Source organism: Camelina sativa, chromosome 4, assembly GCF_000633955.1.
Source record: "Camelina sativa cultivar DH55 chromosome 4, Cs, whole genome shotgun sequence".
Classification (NCBI taxonomy): domain Eukaryota; kingdom Viridiplantae; phylum Streptophyta; class Magnoliopsida; order Brassicales; family Brassicaceae; genus Camelina; species Camelina sativa.
In genome coordinates, this window is record NC_025688.1 from 7,913,837 (window position 1) to 7,929,725 (window position 15,889).

Here is a 15,889-nt window from a genome sequence, read left to right on the forward strand (position 1 = left end):
TTCTCCAGTAGGAGAAGTGAGACAGACCCCAATTCCTGCTCCCGATCTGGAAGATGCTCCATCTACATGCAATGTCCATGGGACCTCGATATTGTCATTGACCGTAGAGGCTAGTGGGAGTTCGATCAGGAAGTCTGCCAGCACTTGCGCCTTAGCACAGGTTCGAGTCCGGAACTCGATGTTGTATTCACTCAGCTCGACAGACCATTTAGCTAATCTCCCAGACTGGCTTGGACTATGCAATACCGTCCGAAGTGGTTGCGTCGTTAGGATTACGATTGTATGGGACTGAGAGTAAGGTCGCAGTTTTCTTGCCGAAGTACCTACTGCTAAGGCCAATTTTTCCATCATACGATACCTGGACTCTGCCCCAGTAAATGACTTACTGACATAGAAAATTGGTCGCTGCTCCCCCCTTTCTTCCCGAACCAAGACTCCACTTATTGCGCTGTCCGAAACAGCTATGTAAAGGAAAAGTGGCTCTCCGAACTCAGGTTTAGCCAAGACCGGAGGTTCAGACAGGTAAGCTTTCAGCTGAGCGAATGCTTCTTCGCACTTCGTGTCCCATAAGAAGTTCTTCCCCCCTTTCCTCAACAACTGGTAGAACGGGAGGCACTTGTCTGCAGACCGGGAGGTGAAGCGGTTGAGGGCGGCGATCCATCCGTTAAGACGTTGCACTTCGCGTAAAGTCCTAGGATAACTCATTGACAAGAAAGCGTTAATTTGCCTCGGGTTTGCTTCAATTCCTCGTTCTGTAACGATGTATCCCAGAAACTCCCCCGATGGGACTGCAAAGGTGCACTTCGTGGGGTTAAGCTTCATCCCGAACTGGTTCAAGATGTCGAAGCAAACTTTCAAATCTGCGAGATGCGAGCTAACTTCCATAGACTTTACCAACATGTCGTCAATGTAGACTTCCATGGTTTTTCTGAGCTGGTGCTCGAACATTCGGTTTACTAGTCTCTGGTAGGTTGCTCCGGCGTTCTTTAACCCAAAAGGCATCACCTTGTAACAGTAAATCCCACGGTCCGTAATGAATGCGGTCTTTTCCTGGTCATCCGGGTTCATAAGGATTTGATTGTAACCGGAGAAGGCATCCATGAAAGACATCAGCTCGTGGCCCGAAGTGGACTCAACTAGCCTGTCGATAGGCGGAAGTGGAAAGCTGTCCCTAGGGAACGCCTTATTCAGGTCGGTAAAATCGACACAAACTCGCGATTTTCCATTCTTCTTCTTGACTACCACTGTGTTCGCGAGCCATTCAGGGTACTTTACTTCGCGTATCTGCCCCGCTTTTAGTAAACGTTCCACCACCTTGTTAACGATTTCAGCTCGCTCAGGACCCAGTTATCTTCGTTTCTGCTTTATAGGTCTGAATGTCGGGACAACGTTTAGCTCATGCGAGATTACCTCCGGACTGATACCGGGCATTTCATCTACAGACCACGCAAAGGTGGCCATATTTTCTTTCAAAAAGGTTACCAAACTGGTGCGGAACTCGTCATCCAACCCAGCTCCGATCTTGATTTCCTGATCTGGAAACTTACCATTGATGAAAATGGGCTCAGTGAGGTCGCCTTTTAATTGCTTCCGAACTGGGTTCTTCGGGACCTCGAGTTGTGGTTGCTATTGAAAAAGGAGCTTGTGACTCGCAAGGTAGCAGCTCCTTGTCGTCCTTTGGCTCCCTAGAATCTCTCGAACTCCTTGCGGGGTTGGAAATTTGACGCACTGATGGTACGTCGAGGCTACTGCCTTCATCTGATAGAGCCAAGGTGTTCCCATAATAATGTTATAGGACGCAGGTCGGTCAAAGACCGTAAATTCCACCATTTTTACCACTCCTTGAGTGGACACCGGTAGTGTTATTGTGCCCAATGACATCGATGTCTCGCTCTTGAACGAAACCAAAGGTGAGGGTGGTCCCATGATGTGCTCTCTCCCGATACCCATTCTAGCAAGCGTCTCGAGGAATATCAAATCTACCGAACTCCCAGTATCTATTAGGATCCGGCATACTTTGTGGTTCGCCACGTCTAGTGATATGACGAGTGCATCGTTGTGCGGAGAGTCTAGTTCCTCGGTTTCCTTCTCGGAGAAAATGACTTCAGGTAGGTCACTTGTTGTGACCTTAGCTCGCTTCGGCTGAGGGCTCGTGAGCTTCCGCTGATGGTCTTTGATTGCAGTGATGGAGGTTCAAAAAAGGCGCTTGGGGGATTTGTTCCCATCTGATTGTTTTGGTTTCTTCGAAGGTGGAGCGTCTTCGTCCACCTCGGGGGTTGTCTTCTGCTCCAACTCCTCGATTGTTACATTCGGCATCTCTCCTGCCACGTACTTTTCAGCGAGAAGGTGCATCAGTTTCTTGCAGTCACGAGTGGAGTGGCTATTGGTTTTGTGGAGCTCGCAGTACGTGTCCTCATCTCGGACCCATTTGTTACTTGGGAGTACTCCACTTTTGGAACGTGGTGAAAATGGAGGTTTGGATGGCAAACTCTTTGGAGAATTCTACTTGGGAGATTGATTGACTGCAAATATGCCAGGTCCGGATTTCGGAGTCGTAGGTGGAACTTTATGTTTCAGTGCGGCGGCGGCCTTGTATTCCTCTGCAATTATCCAGTTCGAAGCCCAGTGTAAGGCGTCCTGAATGGTTGGGAACCGATTTACGGTTAGCTCTTCGCGGAAACGAGATTCGTGCCAGAGGCATTTTTTAGCGCAGCCAGAGCAGTCAAGTCTGAGAGTCCTGGGATCTGAACCTGGATTTCCTTGAACTTTGTTATATAAGACCGGAGAGACTCTCCGGCATTTTGGCTCAAGTTCCAAAGTTGAGCGTCTGTTACCGCANACGTGGTGAAAATGGAGGTTTGGATGGCGAACTCTTTGGAGAATTCTACTTGGGAGATTGATTGACTGCAAATATGCCAGGTCCGGATTTCGGAGTCGTAGGTGGAACTTTATGTTTCAGTGCGGCGGCGGCCTTGTATTCCTCTGCAATTATCCAGTTCGAAGCCCAGTGTAAGGCGTCCTGAATGGTTGGGAACCGATTTACGGTTAGCTCTTCGCGGAAACGAGATTCGTGCCAGAGGCATTTTTTAGCGCAGCCAGAGCAGTCAAGTCTGAGAGTCCTGGGATCTGAACCTGGATTTCCTTGAACTTTGTTATATAAGACCGGAGAGACTCTCCGGCATTTTGGCTCAAGTTCCAAAGTTGAGCGTCTGTTACCGCAGTTTCGATTAAGCTAGAATACTGCTTAATGAAAGAGGTCGACAACTCCATGAAGTTGTTTATGGAGCCGGCTGCTAGAGATGCGAACCAAAGTAAAGCCAGCCCGCAAAACGTCTCTGCGAACAACTTGCAGTATCCAACGTCTGCTTCATGAGGTTCGAGGTCTACCCGGCTAGCTGTTAACAAGAAAGTCTTAAGATGACTGGTCGGATCTCCCTTTCCCTCGTAGCTCGAGAACTTAATTTTGCCAGTATCTTTGATGCGGACTCAGGCTACTTGGTCAGAGAAAGGAGTTCGCTTTGACTCCTCGATCACTCGGAAAATATCCGGAGCTGAAGTGGTTGCACTGTGCATCACAGACCGCATGTCCCGGATTTCGCTCTGCATGCGGAAGATCTCGGGATTGGTGACGTAACCAGGAGTCGAAGTGTTTCTGCCCACAGGGGGAGGGAGACGAACTGGAACTTCGGAGGATCCAGCAAGATCGAGCTGAACCGGAGTGTGGCTATCTCCGACCAGCGGTGATGCTGCTTGAGTACTTAGCTGGGGTGGGAAAGTATTTCCCGGAGTGGAGTTTGCTGCTGCAGGCTGCGTGGTGAGAGGCGAAATGATGCCAGTGAAGTCCAGAGCACGTCGGCGAGGGTTTTGATCGGAAGATAGGAGATCGACCCGATCGGCGTATGCGCGGTGAGAGGCTGAGAGGTCGGCTACTGACGTAGTGATTGCCTCTAAATGGGTGGAGACCTGTCCCTCCAGGCTGTCAAAACGCTCGGTGAGAGCAGACGAGGCTGCTTGCAGGCGATCGGACTTCTCAGACAAATCCTGCAAAAGTTTCTGGATATCCTCCAGAGTTACCTGATTGGAAGAGTCGGTAGCCATAGCGGTGTTTGGATGAAGTGGGTTCGGATATGAAGTCGGAACTAGTAAGAGTATAGGTGATAACTCCCCTCCTTCTAGCGCCAAATGTGGGTGTGAGAGGAGTTCTCTTCTTCCGAAGTGATTTACGTGTGGAGGAGCTTATCACCGTTAAGAGTTCCGAACTGAAAGAGAGTGTTTGAATGCTAAAATTGTATATTACTGCCTGAGAGAAAAAATATTTGATCCCCCACAAAGACTCCCCCCCCCTTACATATTTATACAGACCATTTAATTACCCAATTAATGCGTAATTAATTTTACATGATTCACGCGTCCTAATTAATTCACTTGAATGCTGGAATTTTTGACCGAGCTCGAGCTGCGAGCTGACTAATATGATGCCTCTTCGCGCTCTCTTCTTCTCTCTGGACCTGATGGGCCGACCAGTGCTACACCCTTGACCCGTTTAGCGTGCCCGGCCTGTTATCCGAGATGACGAATCGTGGGTACAACACCATTAGCTAGACTTATATAAAGGTTACTAGGTCTGAATTCTTCATATCCCAGATTTTCTATATTGAGTAAGGCATAACACTAACAGATGCTCAAAGATCACGTAGGCACTTGTTGAAGTGCATGTAGTTGAGGGAGCATGGCAGGTTGAATGAACCTGAATCTTCAAGTTTTGTTGGAATCACAGTTGTTCCAATCTCCTTTAGATCCCTCTTGGCTTGATTTTGAACCTTCTGCATGGATATGTCAAGTAGCATACCTTTGTAGAGAGGATATGGATCAAACTGTTCTAAAGTAGACCCTCTCTCTTCTTCTTTCTTTTCAACAATAACCTCATGTTGTATGGCCATCAAATCCTTCTTTTCAAGTTTTTCCTTAATTTTCCTAAGCATTTGTTCCTTGAAACGTTCTGCGAATGGCAGAGGTGGTATATATGGTGGAGGAATGTATATTATAGGCTTATCAGTCTTTGTAGGTTCCACTCGATCAGTCACTCGATCGTGTGCTTGGTCGAGCACACAGTCGAGTGGTTTTCCTTCTTCATTCTGCTGAGACTAACCTTCACTCTGAGCTGAAACTTGTGACAAATCCTCCCCTTCTTGAACCTCACTGTCCTCAGTGATATCATTCTCACTAACATAGATAGCTTTGGCTGTGTACTCCCTTGGATTTTGAATAGTTTTGCCAGACAGCTGGTTATGCTTAGGAGCTGAAGTGGAAGCTAGATTGCTCTCCATGGACTTGTCTTTAGAGTTTAAACTCTCAAACTTGATGTTCAGATAATTATAAGTGGAATCCAAGCTCTGGTTTATCTCAGCAAACTTCTTTGTTATCTCTATTTGACCACTAGCTTGTCCAAGCAATAGCTGATGCATTAAAGCTCTCAAATTTGGTTCATGGGCTTGATGAGTCTGAAACCCTGGTGGGGGACACATTGGAGCCTGGAAACCTTGTTGTTGCTGCTTGGGTATATATGTGTTGTGTTGTTGTGGTGGCTGAGGAGGGTAAACCTGATCTTGAGGGTTGGCTACATTTGTGCTTCTCTAGGAGAGGTTGTTAGGCTTAAACTGACTGTAGCCTTTGCAACCTCCTTGGTTTCGCACATAGCGAAGCTCAGCAAGTTCATTCTCTCCATCTTGAGCTGGTGTGTCTTCTTCAGCAAGAAAATGTATATTATTTTGTTGGCTTAGGAGTATCCTATCCAACTTCTCATGAATAACTTCTCATGAACAACCTCACAGTTCTTATACTTCTCATCTTGACCTAATTCAACAAACCTCACAGTCCTGTCATAGTCTTCATTATAGTTCCCATCAGATTGAGCCAAGTTCTCAACCTGTTCCCAACCCTCATCTACATGTTTGTTGAGGAAGTTACCATTGGAAGTTGTATCTAACAACATTCTGATCTTGGGCAATACTCCTCTATAGAGAATGCTGAGCAGTGACTCATTGTTGAATCCATTGTGTGGACATTGTGTTTGATAACCTTTGAACCTCTCCCAAGCCTCACAAAAGGTCTCATTGTTCTTCTGTGCAAAACCTGAGATCTTATTCCTCAATCTTGCAGTTCTGGCATTAGAGAAGAATTTGGTCAGTAAAGCTTTCTTACAACCATCCTAAGTTGTAATAGCATATAGAGAGTTCTGAGCGGTGACTCATTTCTGAATCCATTGTGTGGACATTGTGTTTGATAACCTTTGAACCTCTCCCAAGCCTCACAAAAGGTCTCATTGTTCTTCTGTGCAAAACCTGAGATCTCATTCCTCAATCTTGCAGTTCTGGCATTAGAGAAGAATTTGGTCAGAAAAGCTTTCTTACAACCATCCCAAGTTATAATAGCACCAATTGGAAAAGTCTTCTCCCATAGATGATCCTTGTCTCCAAGAGATCAGAATAGAAATAACCTGAGCTTAAAGCCATCTTCACTAACACCATAGATCTTTGTTAGACCACAAAGTCTGTCAAACTCATCAAGATGATCTAAGGGGTCTTCCATAGGTAGACCATGAAACTTCTTAGCTTGGATCATGGCGATGAGACCACTCTTGATCTCAAAGTTGTTGTTGGCCATAGTAGGTGGAACTATCCTTGCTCACTGGTTGTGAGTGTTAGGAGCATCTCCAGCTTCTATGTACCTTGGTCTTTGATTCTGATTGTTTGGTGGATCCATGAGCCTCTTGTTCTTCTTGACTGTTCCTCTTGTTCTTGAGTATTCTTATTTTTTGTTGCCTCGGATCCCTTGGCAATGGGTTGATGTGATCAATATACTTCTAGAAGTTGTGGTTTCCCTTGGATCTTGTTTGCATGAACCTGCTCGAGCCATTGCTCGACCTTGTGTCCATTCGAGCGTGTAATCGAGTCGATTGATTGAGACAAGGAAACAAGTTGGTTTCTGGGTTGGTGCTCGATCACACGCTCGATCGTGCAGATAGTCGAGTTGTATCTCTAGTGTGTACCTGAAACTCAAGAACAACCAACCAGAACAAACTAAACAGTGGTGAGAAATTAGCAATATAACTTAATCTTGAACCTATGTAAATCTTAAATAAAACAAATCAACACCCTAATGGCAACAGTGCCAATTGAAACATGCCTTTTGTGTGTGAATAAACTTATGAATGTATGATTGAATGTCAAACAAACATAAGCTATGATGATTAGGTGGAATACAAGAGATTTCAATTCTCTTATGATGTTACAGTACAAGAGATGTCAATCTATAAATGGTGATTATGCCAGATATGATAATGGTTTTGTTTACTAACAACCTAATGACAATAATGAAATGTAGAATGTAAACTACTTAGAAAATAAACTAAATGCAAGATAAACAAGGATAAACTAAGCAGAAACTGAACTAAACAAAAACAAGAACTAGAAAAATGTTATGAAAAAAAATTACAAAGATGCAAAACATACGCAGAAATGAATGCAATGAAACACGAGTGAAACATAATGCAAAACAAGCAGCCCAGACGGTGCTCGAACAAGCACTCAACCGTATGGTAGGTCGAGTGACTAGGTCGAGTGGCTAAATTCGAAGAACATAAGCAATTTCAACAACTTAAAATAGAACATAATGCAACTAAACAAGACATGATGCAATAATAGACAATCAATAAAAAATTTGGCTCCTAGAGATGGATTCATGGGCTGGTCTCAAGCTATGACTACCTAAACTGATCAACAAACCTCAATCAACATGAGTTATCTTTAGACAATAACCTCATAAACTTACTAATCCACTCTCATGACAATAGTAATCAGGTCTAAACACTCTTAGACCTAGTTCTCACTAGCTATGACATTGATTAATAGGGACTAAAACTCAAATCATTATTTGTCAAAAACTACCCTAGACAACTAATCTCTTAGGCTAGGCACAATAATCTCCAGCAAAAGTCTTATCTAGCAACATAAGCATTGGTATGATGAAAGGAAGCCTGATATCTGTTCTTAACTTCTCATAACAAGAACAGCTTAAAAAACACCTAATCTGGAAGTGATCTATAAACAAACAAAACTTGATCAGTCTAGGCAACCATAACTCTAAACCAGCCTAATTCATCTCTAGAACCCTACCCCACTACTCAAATGAACAAATCATGATGATGAAGAACTCAAACCCAGAAAATGATGAACCCAACATGACTAGAAATATAAGAGAGAGATCTACAACTAAATACAAAGAAGTAAACTCAGATTCTCCAACACATAAAAAGTTATAGGGTTTACAAACTCTAAAAATCTGGAAAAAGCTAAGATAAAAATAGATAATGATGCAGAAAAGTAATAAATACCCAAAAGGGCAAAAACTAGGTTTGAGGTGGCTCTAGATATTATTTCTGACTTGTTCTGACTTGTGGGCGGTCATAGAGTACAAGGGGTATATATAGTGAGGGAAGGAAGCCCTGATTTAGCTAGCAGACAAAACACTAAGACGGATGGAAGTGCTCGACCATGTGCTCGGTCGAGTGCATGGTCGAGTGCCTTCTTCTTCTGATTCTTCACCTGGTCGAGTCCATCTTCCCACATGGTCGAGTATGATGGTCTAGTGGCCTCTGAACCTTAGTTTTCTTCTATTCCAGCCTTGGTTTGCTCCAGTGGTTGCACTCTATTCCTCTTCAGCTCACTCCATGTTTCTTGGGATCCAATTCACCTGTTTATGCATGAAACAATGCAAATGCAATGCATATTCTACTCTAATGCACAAACTGAGGCTAAACTACACAATAATGACAAAACTAGCTAGTAAACTACAGTAAAACCTCTATAAATTAATAATATTGGGACCAACACATTTTATTAATTTATAGTGATATTAATTTATCTATAAATTAATAATTATTATTTTATAGTATAAACTAATAATTATTAATTTATAGATATAATTTTAATAATTTAATTTTTAAAAATTATGAATTAAAACAATTTTAACAAAATGAAATTAGACTTTTGGATGTTCTAAATTTTATGACATTGGAATTGAATTTGTAAAACTTAGAAAACATTATTAACAATAAATTACAAATACAATACACAAATTCACTTATACACATGACATACATAAATTCAAATTTATGAATAATAATATCAATTGTTTTATTTTAATAGTCAATCAAATTATCAAAATGTAAATTATGGATATCTAGAAATTAAAAACTTAAAAATTGTAGCTATCTTTATGACATGTTACAAAATATTTTATATCATTATAATTTGAAAATACAACATAACAATTATTTTATAGATATGAGCTTTAGGAGAAACATACATTATTATATCAGCATATATATATATATATGTGTAAATTTACATGATTATTAATGTATGATGTTATTGGGACCATATTTTACATGAGGATTTCAAAAATATTATTATCTTATTAACTTATCGAATTTTGTTATTTTTTTTTACGCTGACTCAACTTGAAACTAACAACATTTATTAATTTATAGTGTTTATTAATTTATAAAATATTAATTTATAGAATTTTTACTGTATGTAAAAGAGATGAATAAACTCTACAAAGACAAGGTAAAATACATGCACATCATCGATCCCTTCCTCTGATTTTTCTACAGGTTTCTAGGAGATAACTTATAAAAGTTTACACCTTACCCAAGTAATCCCATTGTATAATCTTTTGATATGGTATTAATATTCCTTTAAGAAACTAACTTTTTCGGCGCACGGTAATGAATAATGACTATTGATTTTGGGGACATATAGACATTTGTTTGTTGAGATTTATAGTTGTAACTAACCAAACACGGGTTCCTCCTGCATGTTTTCTCCTATAAATACTTGTATATCACTTAAGCTAAAACAATCATTCAAACTTCAAAGTTCAAACCTACAATGTCAAAGAAGGTTGAGATCGATATCCGCCGGTGTTCTGATCCAGTTTCTGGTAATTTTTGTCTTTCTTCAACTCTAGCTCATTTGTGCTTTTATGTGTAATTAGATTTTGCTCACATTTATTATATATATATATATATATACATATTCATATTTATAATAAAAAAAATAACCAATTTCTTTTATACACAAAACTATATAAATATTTGTTATAATAATTTATTTTTCTTGATATTTTTACAAGTAACTGTATCTTTTTCTGTGCTTAATATTATATTACTACGCAGAAAAAAAAAAAGAAACATTATATTTCATAACTGTAACTTATTAGTTAAATTTGTATAAAAAAAATATTTAAAATATGAAAGTTTATGGTGTTCGACTGAACCCATTCACTCTTATATAGCTCCGCCCCTGACTAGTAAAAAAAAATTGTTTCGAAATTTCTGATTTGGGAACTATATGCTAAATCGCTTAACCTTTTCTTGATATTCTTTTTTCCTTTCAGTAATATCATCGATGGCATTATCGGAAGATACGATGTCGAAATGCTCAGAACACCTAAGTGCTTATAAATCGGCATGTGAAGACCACCCACACCTCAAATCCTTTGATTTTTCGCTTCAGCAGCGAACCATCAAAGCGATAGACTCACTCACTAATGGAGCCGAGACTGGGACTGGGTTTATGTCCCAACACGAAATACACATGGAGGTCTCCAAACACCTACTCGAAGTTAGCCAAGATGTGGCAAACTTCATATTTGAAACCGAAGACAATGTGTGGGAGAGCAAAGCTCTAAAATCTTTGGTCACGGCCTATTTTGAAAACACCAAGAAGACTTTCGAGATTTTGGATGATGTATTGACTTGCGTGAAGCTAGCAGAAATGGGCGAACATTACATTGTAGAGGCCGTGGCACAGTTTGACAAAGAGTCGGCAGTAAAGGGTGTTGGTGGAAAAAAAAAGAGGTATGAAAACACCTTGAAGGAGTTAAAACGGTTTAAATTAATGGGAGATTATTTTCAAATCGTAGCGGTCACGACTTCGATCAGTTTGCAACTGATCCAACAGCAACAGATACTCCTTCTGCAAAAAGTGAGTGAGGCTAAAAAAAAGCATGCTGAGGAAATAAAAGAGCTTGGTCATGAATATGCTAATGCAAAAAAATGGAGTTTAATCTCGAATGTGATTCTCGGCGCTGTGTTTTTCATTGTTTCCCTCGGATCAATAGCTCTTATTGCAACAGGCGTGGGTGAGTCTTTGGGCATTGCAGGGGCTGTATCATTATCTTTGATTGCGATGGGATGGGTAGGCGTCCACACTTACTTGACGAACAAGATGGATGCTCTGAAGAAACAGGCGGAAGCTCTGAAGAAAGAGCATGAAAATTCAACACCGGTGGAGATTGGTATCGAAACCAACGAAGACTCGCTGGGGACCATACTTGTATTAGTCCGCCAGCTAGAACAAAAGATCCAGTCTCTTATAAAAGATGCAGATGAGGCTATTGAGAATGAAGGAGATGAGGTGGACACGCAACTTGCCATCTACTCAATCAGGGAAAAAGTAACGACACTAGCAGCGAAAGTCAAGGAGATTGGTGAATCTGTGGCTAAGCAGAAAGAATTGATCCTTAAGGCCGGATTTCACGTTCTCGAAAAGATCAACGGTTCTGGATAATATCATCGCGGTTAATCGTTATTATCGATGCTTGTTGTTAAAGAGTGAACTTCCATATTTATGTTTTAATAATTATTATGATAGGGTTTACAGCCCATCGTACCTTTCTATTGTACTTTGTAACGTTGACCATCCCCTATTTTGGTTGATATGTTTGTGTACCTCTATTATCCCCTATGTAATTTATAATCCGTGAAATAAAAGTTTGTTATTTTGTTTTTACATTCATCTTTACAAATTAGACGACCAAAATCACTTTACTTTTTTTTTTTTTTCTGAAAGAATTTTTTTTTTTCGTATCTTTCTCACTTCGTTTCGTCATCTCAAAGCAAGTTTAGTTTCTTATCCAAAATCACTTTGCTTTCTTTCCATATATCCAAAGTTTTGTTAGAGTTTCACGAGGTTATCTGCACATTTCATCCTCATTTTGTTCTCATTATTTGATTGCGTAGACTAAGATTCTTTCTCTGTAATTACATTAACCTAGAGTATCTTTCATCTCTCTTGTATATATAAATGTAAAAATATTTTGTAGTAAATGGAAAAACATGTTCGTTCTACATGTTATCCGTACCCTTATTTTCTACTTTTAATAATTGGGTTCACAACCCATTGTACGTTTTCTTTGTAACATTGACCATCCGAGAGGATTAGTGATACTGTTCGGCTTTCAAAATCCAAACCAATTCCCTCATTGGTATAATATTGTCTATTTTAGGCAAAATGCGCACGGATTTTTGATTGAAATCCTTTCCAAAAGTGTTCATACTAATCAGAGTTAGACTTTACTTATATATTAAAAACTTATTTTCTAATCTTTCGATGTGGAACCTTGGTTTTATCCCAACAATACTTCCCCTCAAACCAAAGATCACAAACCTTAGGCCTCTTGTAACACTCCTCTCCTGCGAACCTTGGACGCAACTGAAGGTACCTTGGTCGAATATATACTTAAATCAATACTAGTCCGAATCCACCCAACAATCAATGAATTCGTGGTTTGCCAATTCTCGAATTCAGGATCACTGCTTGCTGGTTTCAGTATTGTACCATTAATGAACCATGTTTTCTGCTTAGCTTGAAGCACATTCAACATCTTTGTCGCCCACTCGTTGTATTTATAACTTGTTAAGACAACAGCAGAGATCATAGCACCACGGTTGTTGGAGCTACCAAGAGTGATGCGGACAACAACCCTACCGCCCAAACCGTTGAACCAGATCTTGTTCCACATCTTGTACCAGAAGCACGAGAAGGCCCTATGACACGATCAAAGGCTAAACAGCTAAGGAAGAGGTTTAACCTAGCTGTTCAAGACATTGTAAGCTCCCTAGAGCTGAAGGACGTCAACTCGTCTGTACCACCATCATGCCGCCACAACAGAGATGACCACATTCCTGAGGAAGAGCTTGCTGAAGCCTTCACCCAAATGAGCCTGGATCAAACCAGTTCCCCAGGTATGAAATCTCTTTTGGCAGGGCAAGGAACCTCAAGAATCCAAGAGAAGACATTGGATCTGCAAGAGACGTGTGATAGAAGCTACACCTCCGATCAAGATAGTGAAGATCAAGACCAAGACATAGAGGACATGAACGAGCATCAAGAGGCTGATCAAGATACTCTAGAGGAACTCCAGGAAGACCCCTACTTCAGTAAACAAGCCCACAAAGCCAGTACAAGACAAGAACCCTAAAGTAGTTCATCGAGTAGTACAAGAAGTGGTGTAGAGAACTTCTATTGGACCTAGATCGCATCCAGGTAAGTCCTATTCTAGTTTGCTTTATATTTTCTTTAATTAGTTTATTTACTTTCCAAAAACAATGGTTTGTGTTTGATTTTATTTGCTTTCCTTTGTTGCATTATTTTGCATTTATTTTCGGCCTTAGGGCTAGCTGAAGGACTCTTATAAAGTCCCCCTGCAGCAGTTGTACGAATTTTCACCTTTGATTATTAATAAAACACTGAATTTTCTTACTTCTTCTCTTTAAGTGTTCTTAAGAGAATAAGCTTGTTCTTTGTCTTGTGTGTGAGATTCCACAAGGCTAAGTTCATATACTGTATCAGAGACCAATCACATCTCTGTGGTGTACTTCGCTCTGCCAACACTCCCCTTTACCGATCCCACACGAGAGAAGCGACAACTATCGTGTCAGATCTACATCATCGATCATCTTTCCTTCACAAGAGAGAAGCGACCGCTAGCTTGCGAAGCCATCATCTCTATCCCGATACAAGTCTCACCACCGAGTCTTGTATCAAAGAGTGTACGGCGAGACCATCACGGATGTGGATTGAGAGGACGCCACTTCTATATTTTTCTTAGCAGAAGACTCTTCATAAACCTTCATGACTTCTCAAACTAGAGAAGATAACTCGAAACTATCAACCAAATTAGTGTTCGTCGCCTCTGCTTGGATGTTCCCTTTTGGATATCCCGGTGTGGACTTGCGCAGCCTGATTCTCCATTTTGCACAGAAATCTTCAAATTATAGGGAGATGAACTGCAAACCATTGTCGGTGCCGATTTTGTATGGTAACCCGTGTCGGCAAATGACAAATTTCGAGACGAAGTTCTGCACGTATTTAGCCTTGATGTTAGGGTAAGACTCAACTTCGACCCACTTTGTGAAATAATCTGTTAGGACGAGGATGTAACGCTTTTGCCTTGATGCGGGTAACAGGGCGATGATGTCCATAGCCCAGCGCAAGAAAGGGTACGGGGCTACGCCGGCTCAATGGATAATGGGAGAATGTCGTTGGCACTTTTCACACCTCGCGACAAATTCCTCACAGTCGGAGATCATTGTTGGGTAATAGTGATTGTGCTTCTTGATTCGTAGTGCCAAGACTCGCCCACCCAAATGATTGTCACCCGCCCCTTCATGGGTTTCCATCATATGTCGGACTGTGTCGTCTCCATGCAAGCAAGTCAACAACGCTCACGATGCACTCCATCGGAGTAAGAACTCCTTCATCAATGTATAATGGGCAACCCACTTGTCCGCCGGTAAGTCGCTGTCAGCCATGTAAGATCTGATCTCCACCCTCAAGTCTGTCTTGTCGCTGTCTGAGGGAAGTTCAAATTGTTTCTTCAAAATTCGATGTCGTGTTGTCCTGGTCGACCGATGCGTTGACTGCGAGGCAGGTTTCTCGTTGGCATGTCCTTGATGCTCAGGGGATTATTCGCCGAAGGTCGGGATCCGAAGTCAAAGCGAGTGCGGCTAAGGCGTCGGCCAGGGCGTTATCTCCTCTGGGGATCTTGGTCAGCTCAAACTCGTTGAAACGTTTGGCGAGGATTCGAACAACATCGAGGTAAGCTGCCATCGGTTCGCTCTTAGTATCATATTCCCTGCAGAACTGGTTGGCTACGAGCTGAGAATCGCAAAACGTGTAGAATCGTTTGATCTGCATTCCCCTAAAAAGCTTTAGACGACGATAAGTGCATCATACTCGGCAACATTATTTGTTGCTTGGAATCAATGTCGAAAAGACTGCTCCAAAATTTCACCGGTTGGGGATATTAGATGGATTCCTACTCTAGAACCAAGGTGAGAGGAGGGGCCGTCGACATGCACGGTCCATTGGCCGTCAAACAGGTATGAGGGTGTTGGCTCGTCGCCTTCTAGAAGTAACTCGATCAAGGAATCAGCTAGAATTTATGATTTGGCGGCTGGGCGGGTGCAGAATTCGATATCGTACTCGCTGAGCTCTATCGCACACTTGGTTAGCCAACCTGAATGGTTTGGACTATGCAGGATAGATTGTTGGGGTTGATTTGTTAGGACAGCAATAGTATGCGACTGAAAGTATGGACGGAGTTTCCTTGCCGAAGTGACAACCGCTAGGGCAACCTTTTCGACCATCGGATAACGGGGTTCAGCGTCGTCGAGTGACTTACTTATATAGAAGACCGGTCGTTGCTCTCCACGGTCATCTTTGAAGAGTACCCCACTGAATGTGGATGCATACACGACAATGTAGAGGAAGAGGGTCTCGCCGTGCTTTGGCTTGGTTAGAATCAGTGGCGTTGACAGGTACTCTTTCAACTTTCTGAACGCGTCATAACATGCTTCGGTCCAGTCAAACTTTCCTTTGGTTTTGAGCAGCTGGTAAAGCGGGAGGCACTTATCGGTCGACCTCGAAATGAAATGATTTAGGGCGGCGATTCAGCCAGTTAAGCGTTGAACTTCTGTGGCGTTTCGCGGTGATGGTAGGTCGTTGATAGGTTTAATTTGCTTCAGGTTTGCTTCAGT

At 41.7% G+C, this 15,889-nt stretch overlaps 1 protein-coding gene across 1 annotated transcript; it reads left to right on the forward strand.

The window, feature by feature from the left end:
- Window positions 9,933-11,856, forward strand: LOC104780068 (UPF0496 protein At3g28270-like). The gene is made up of 2 exons (XM_010504524.1): window positions 9,933-10,005; window positions 10,462-11,856. Exons 1-2 carry the CDS (start codon window positions 9,954-9,956, stop codon window positions 11,634-11,636), a joined length of 1,227 nt encoding a protein of 408 aa, XP_010502826.1. The 5' UTR covers window positions 9,933-9,953; the 3' UTR covers window positions 11,637-11,856.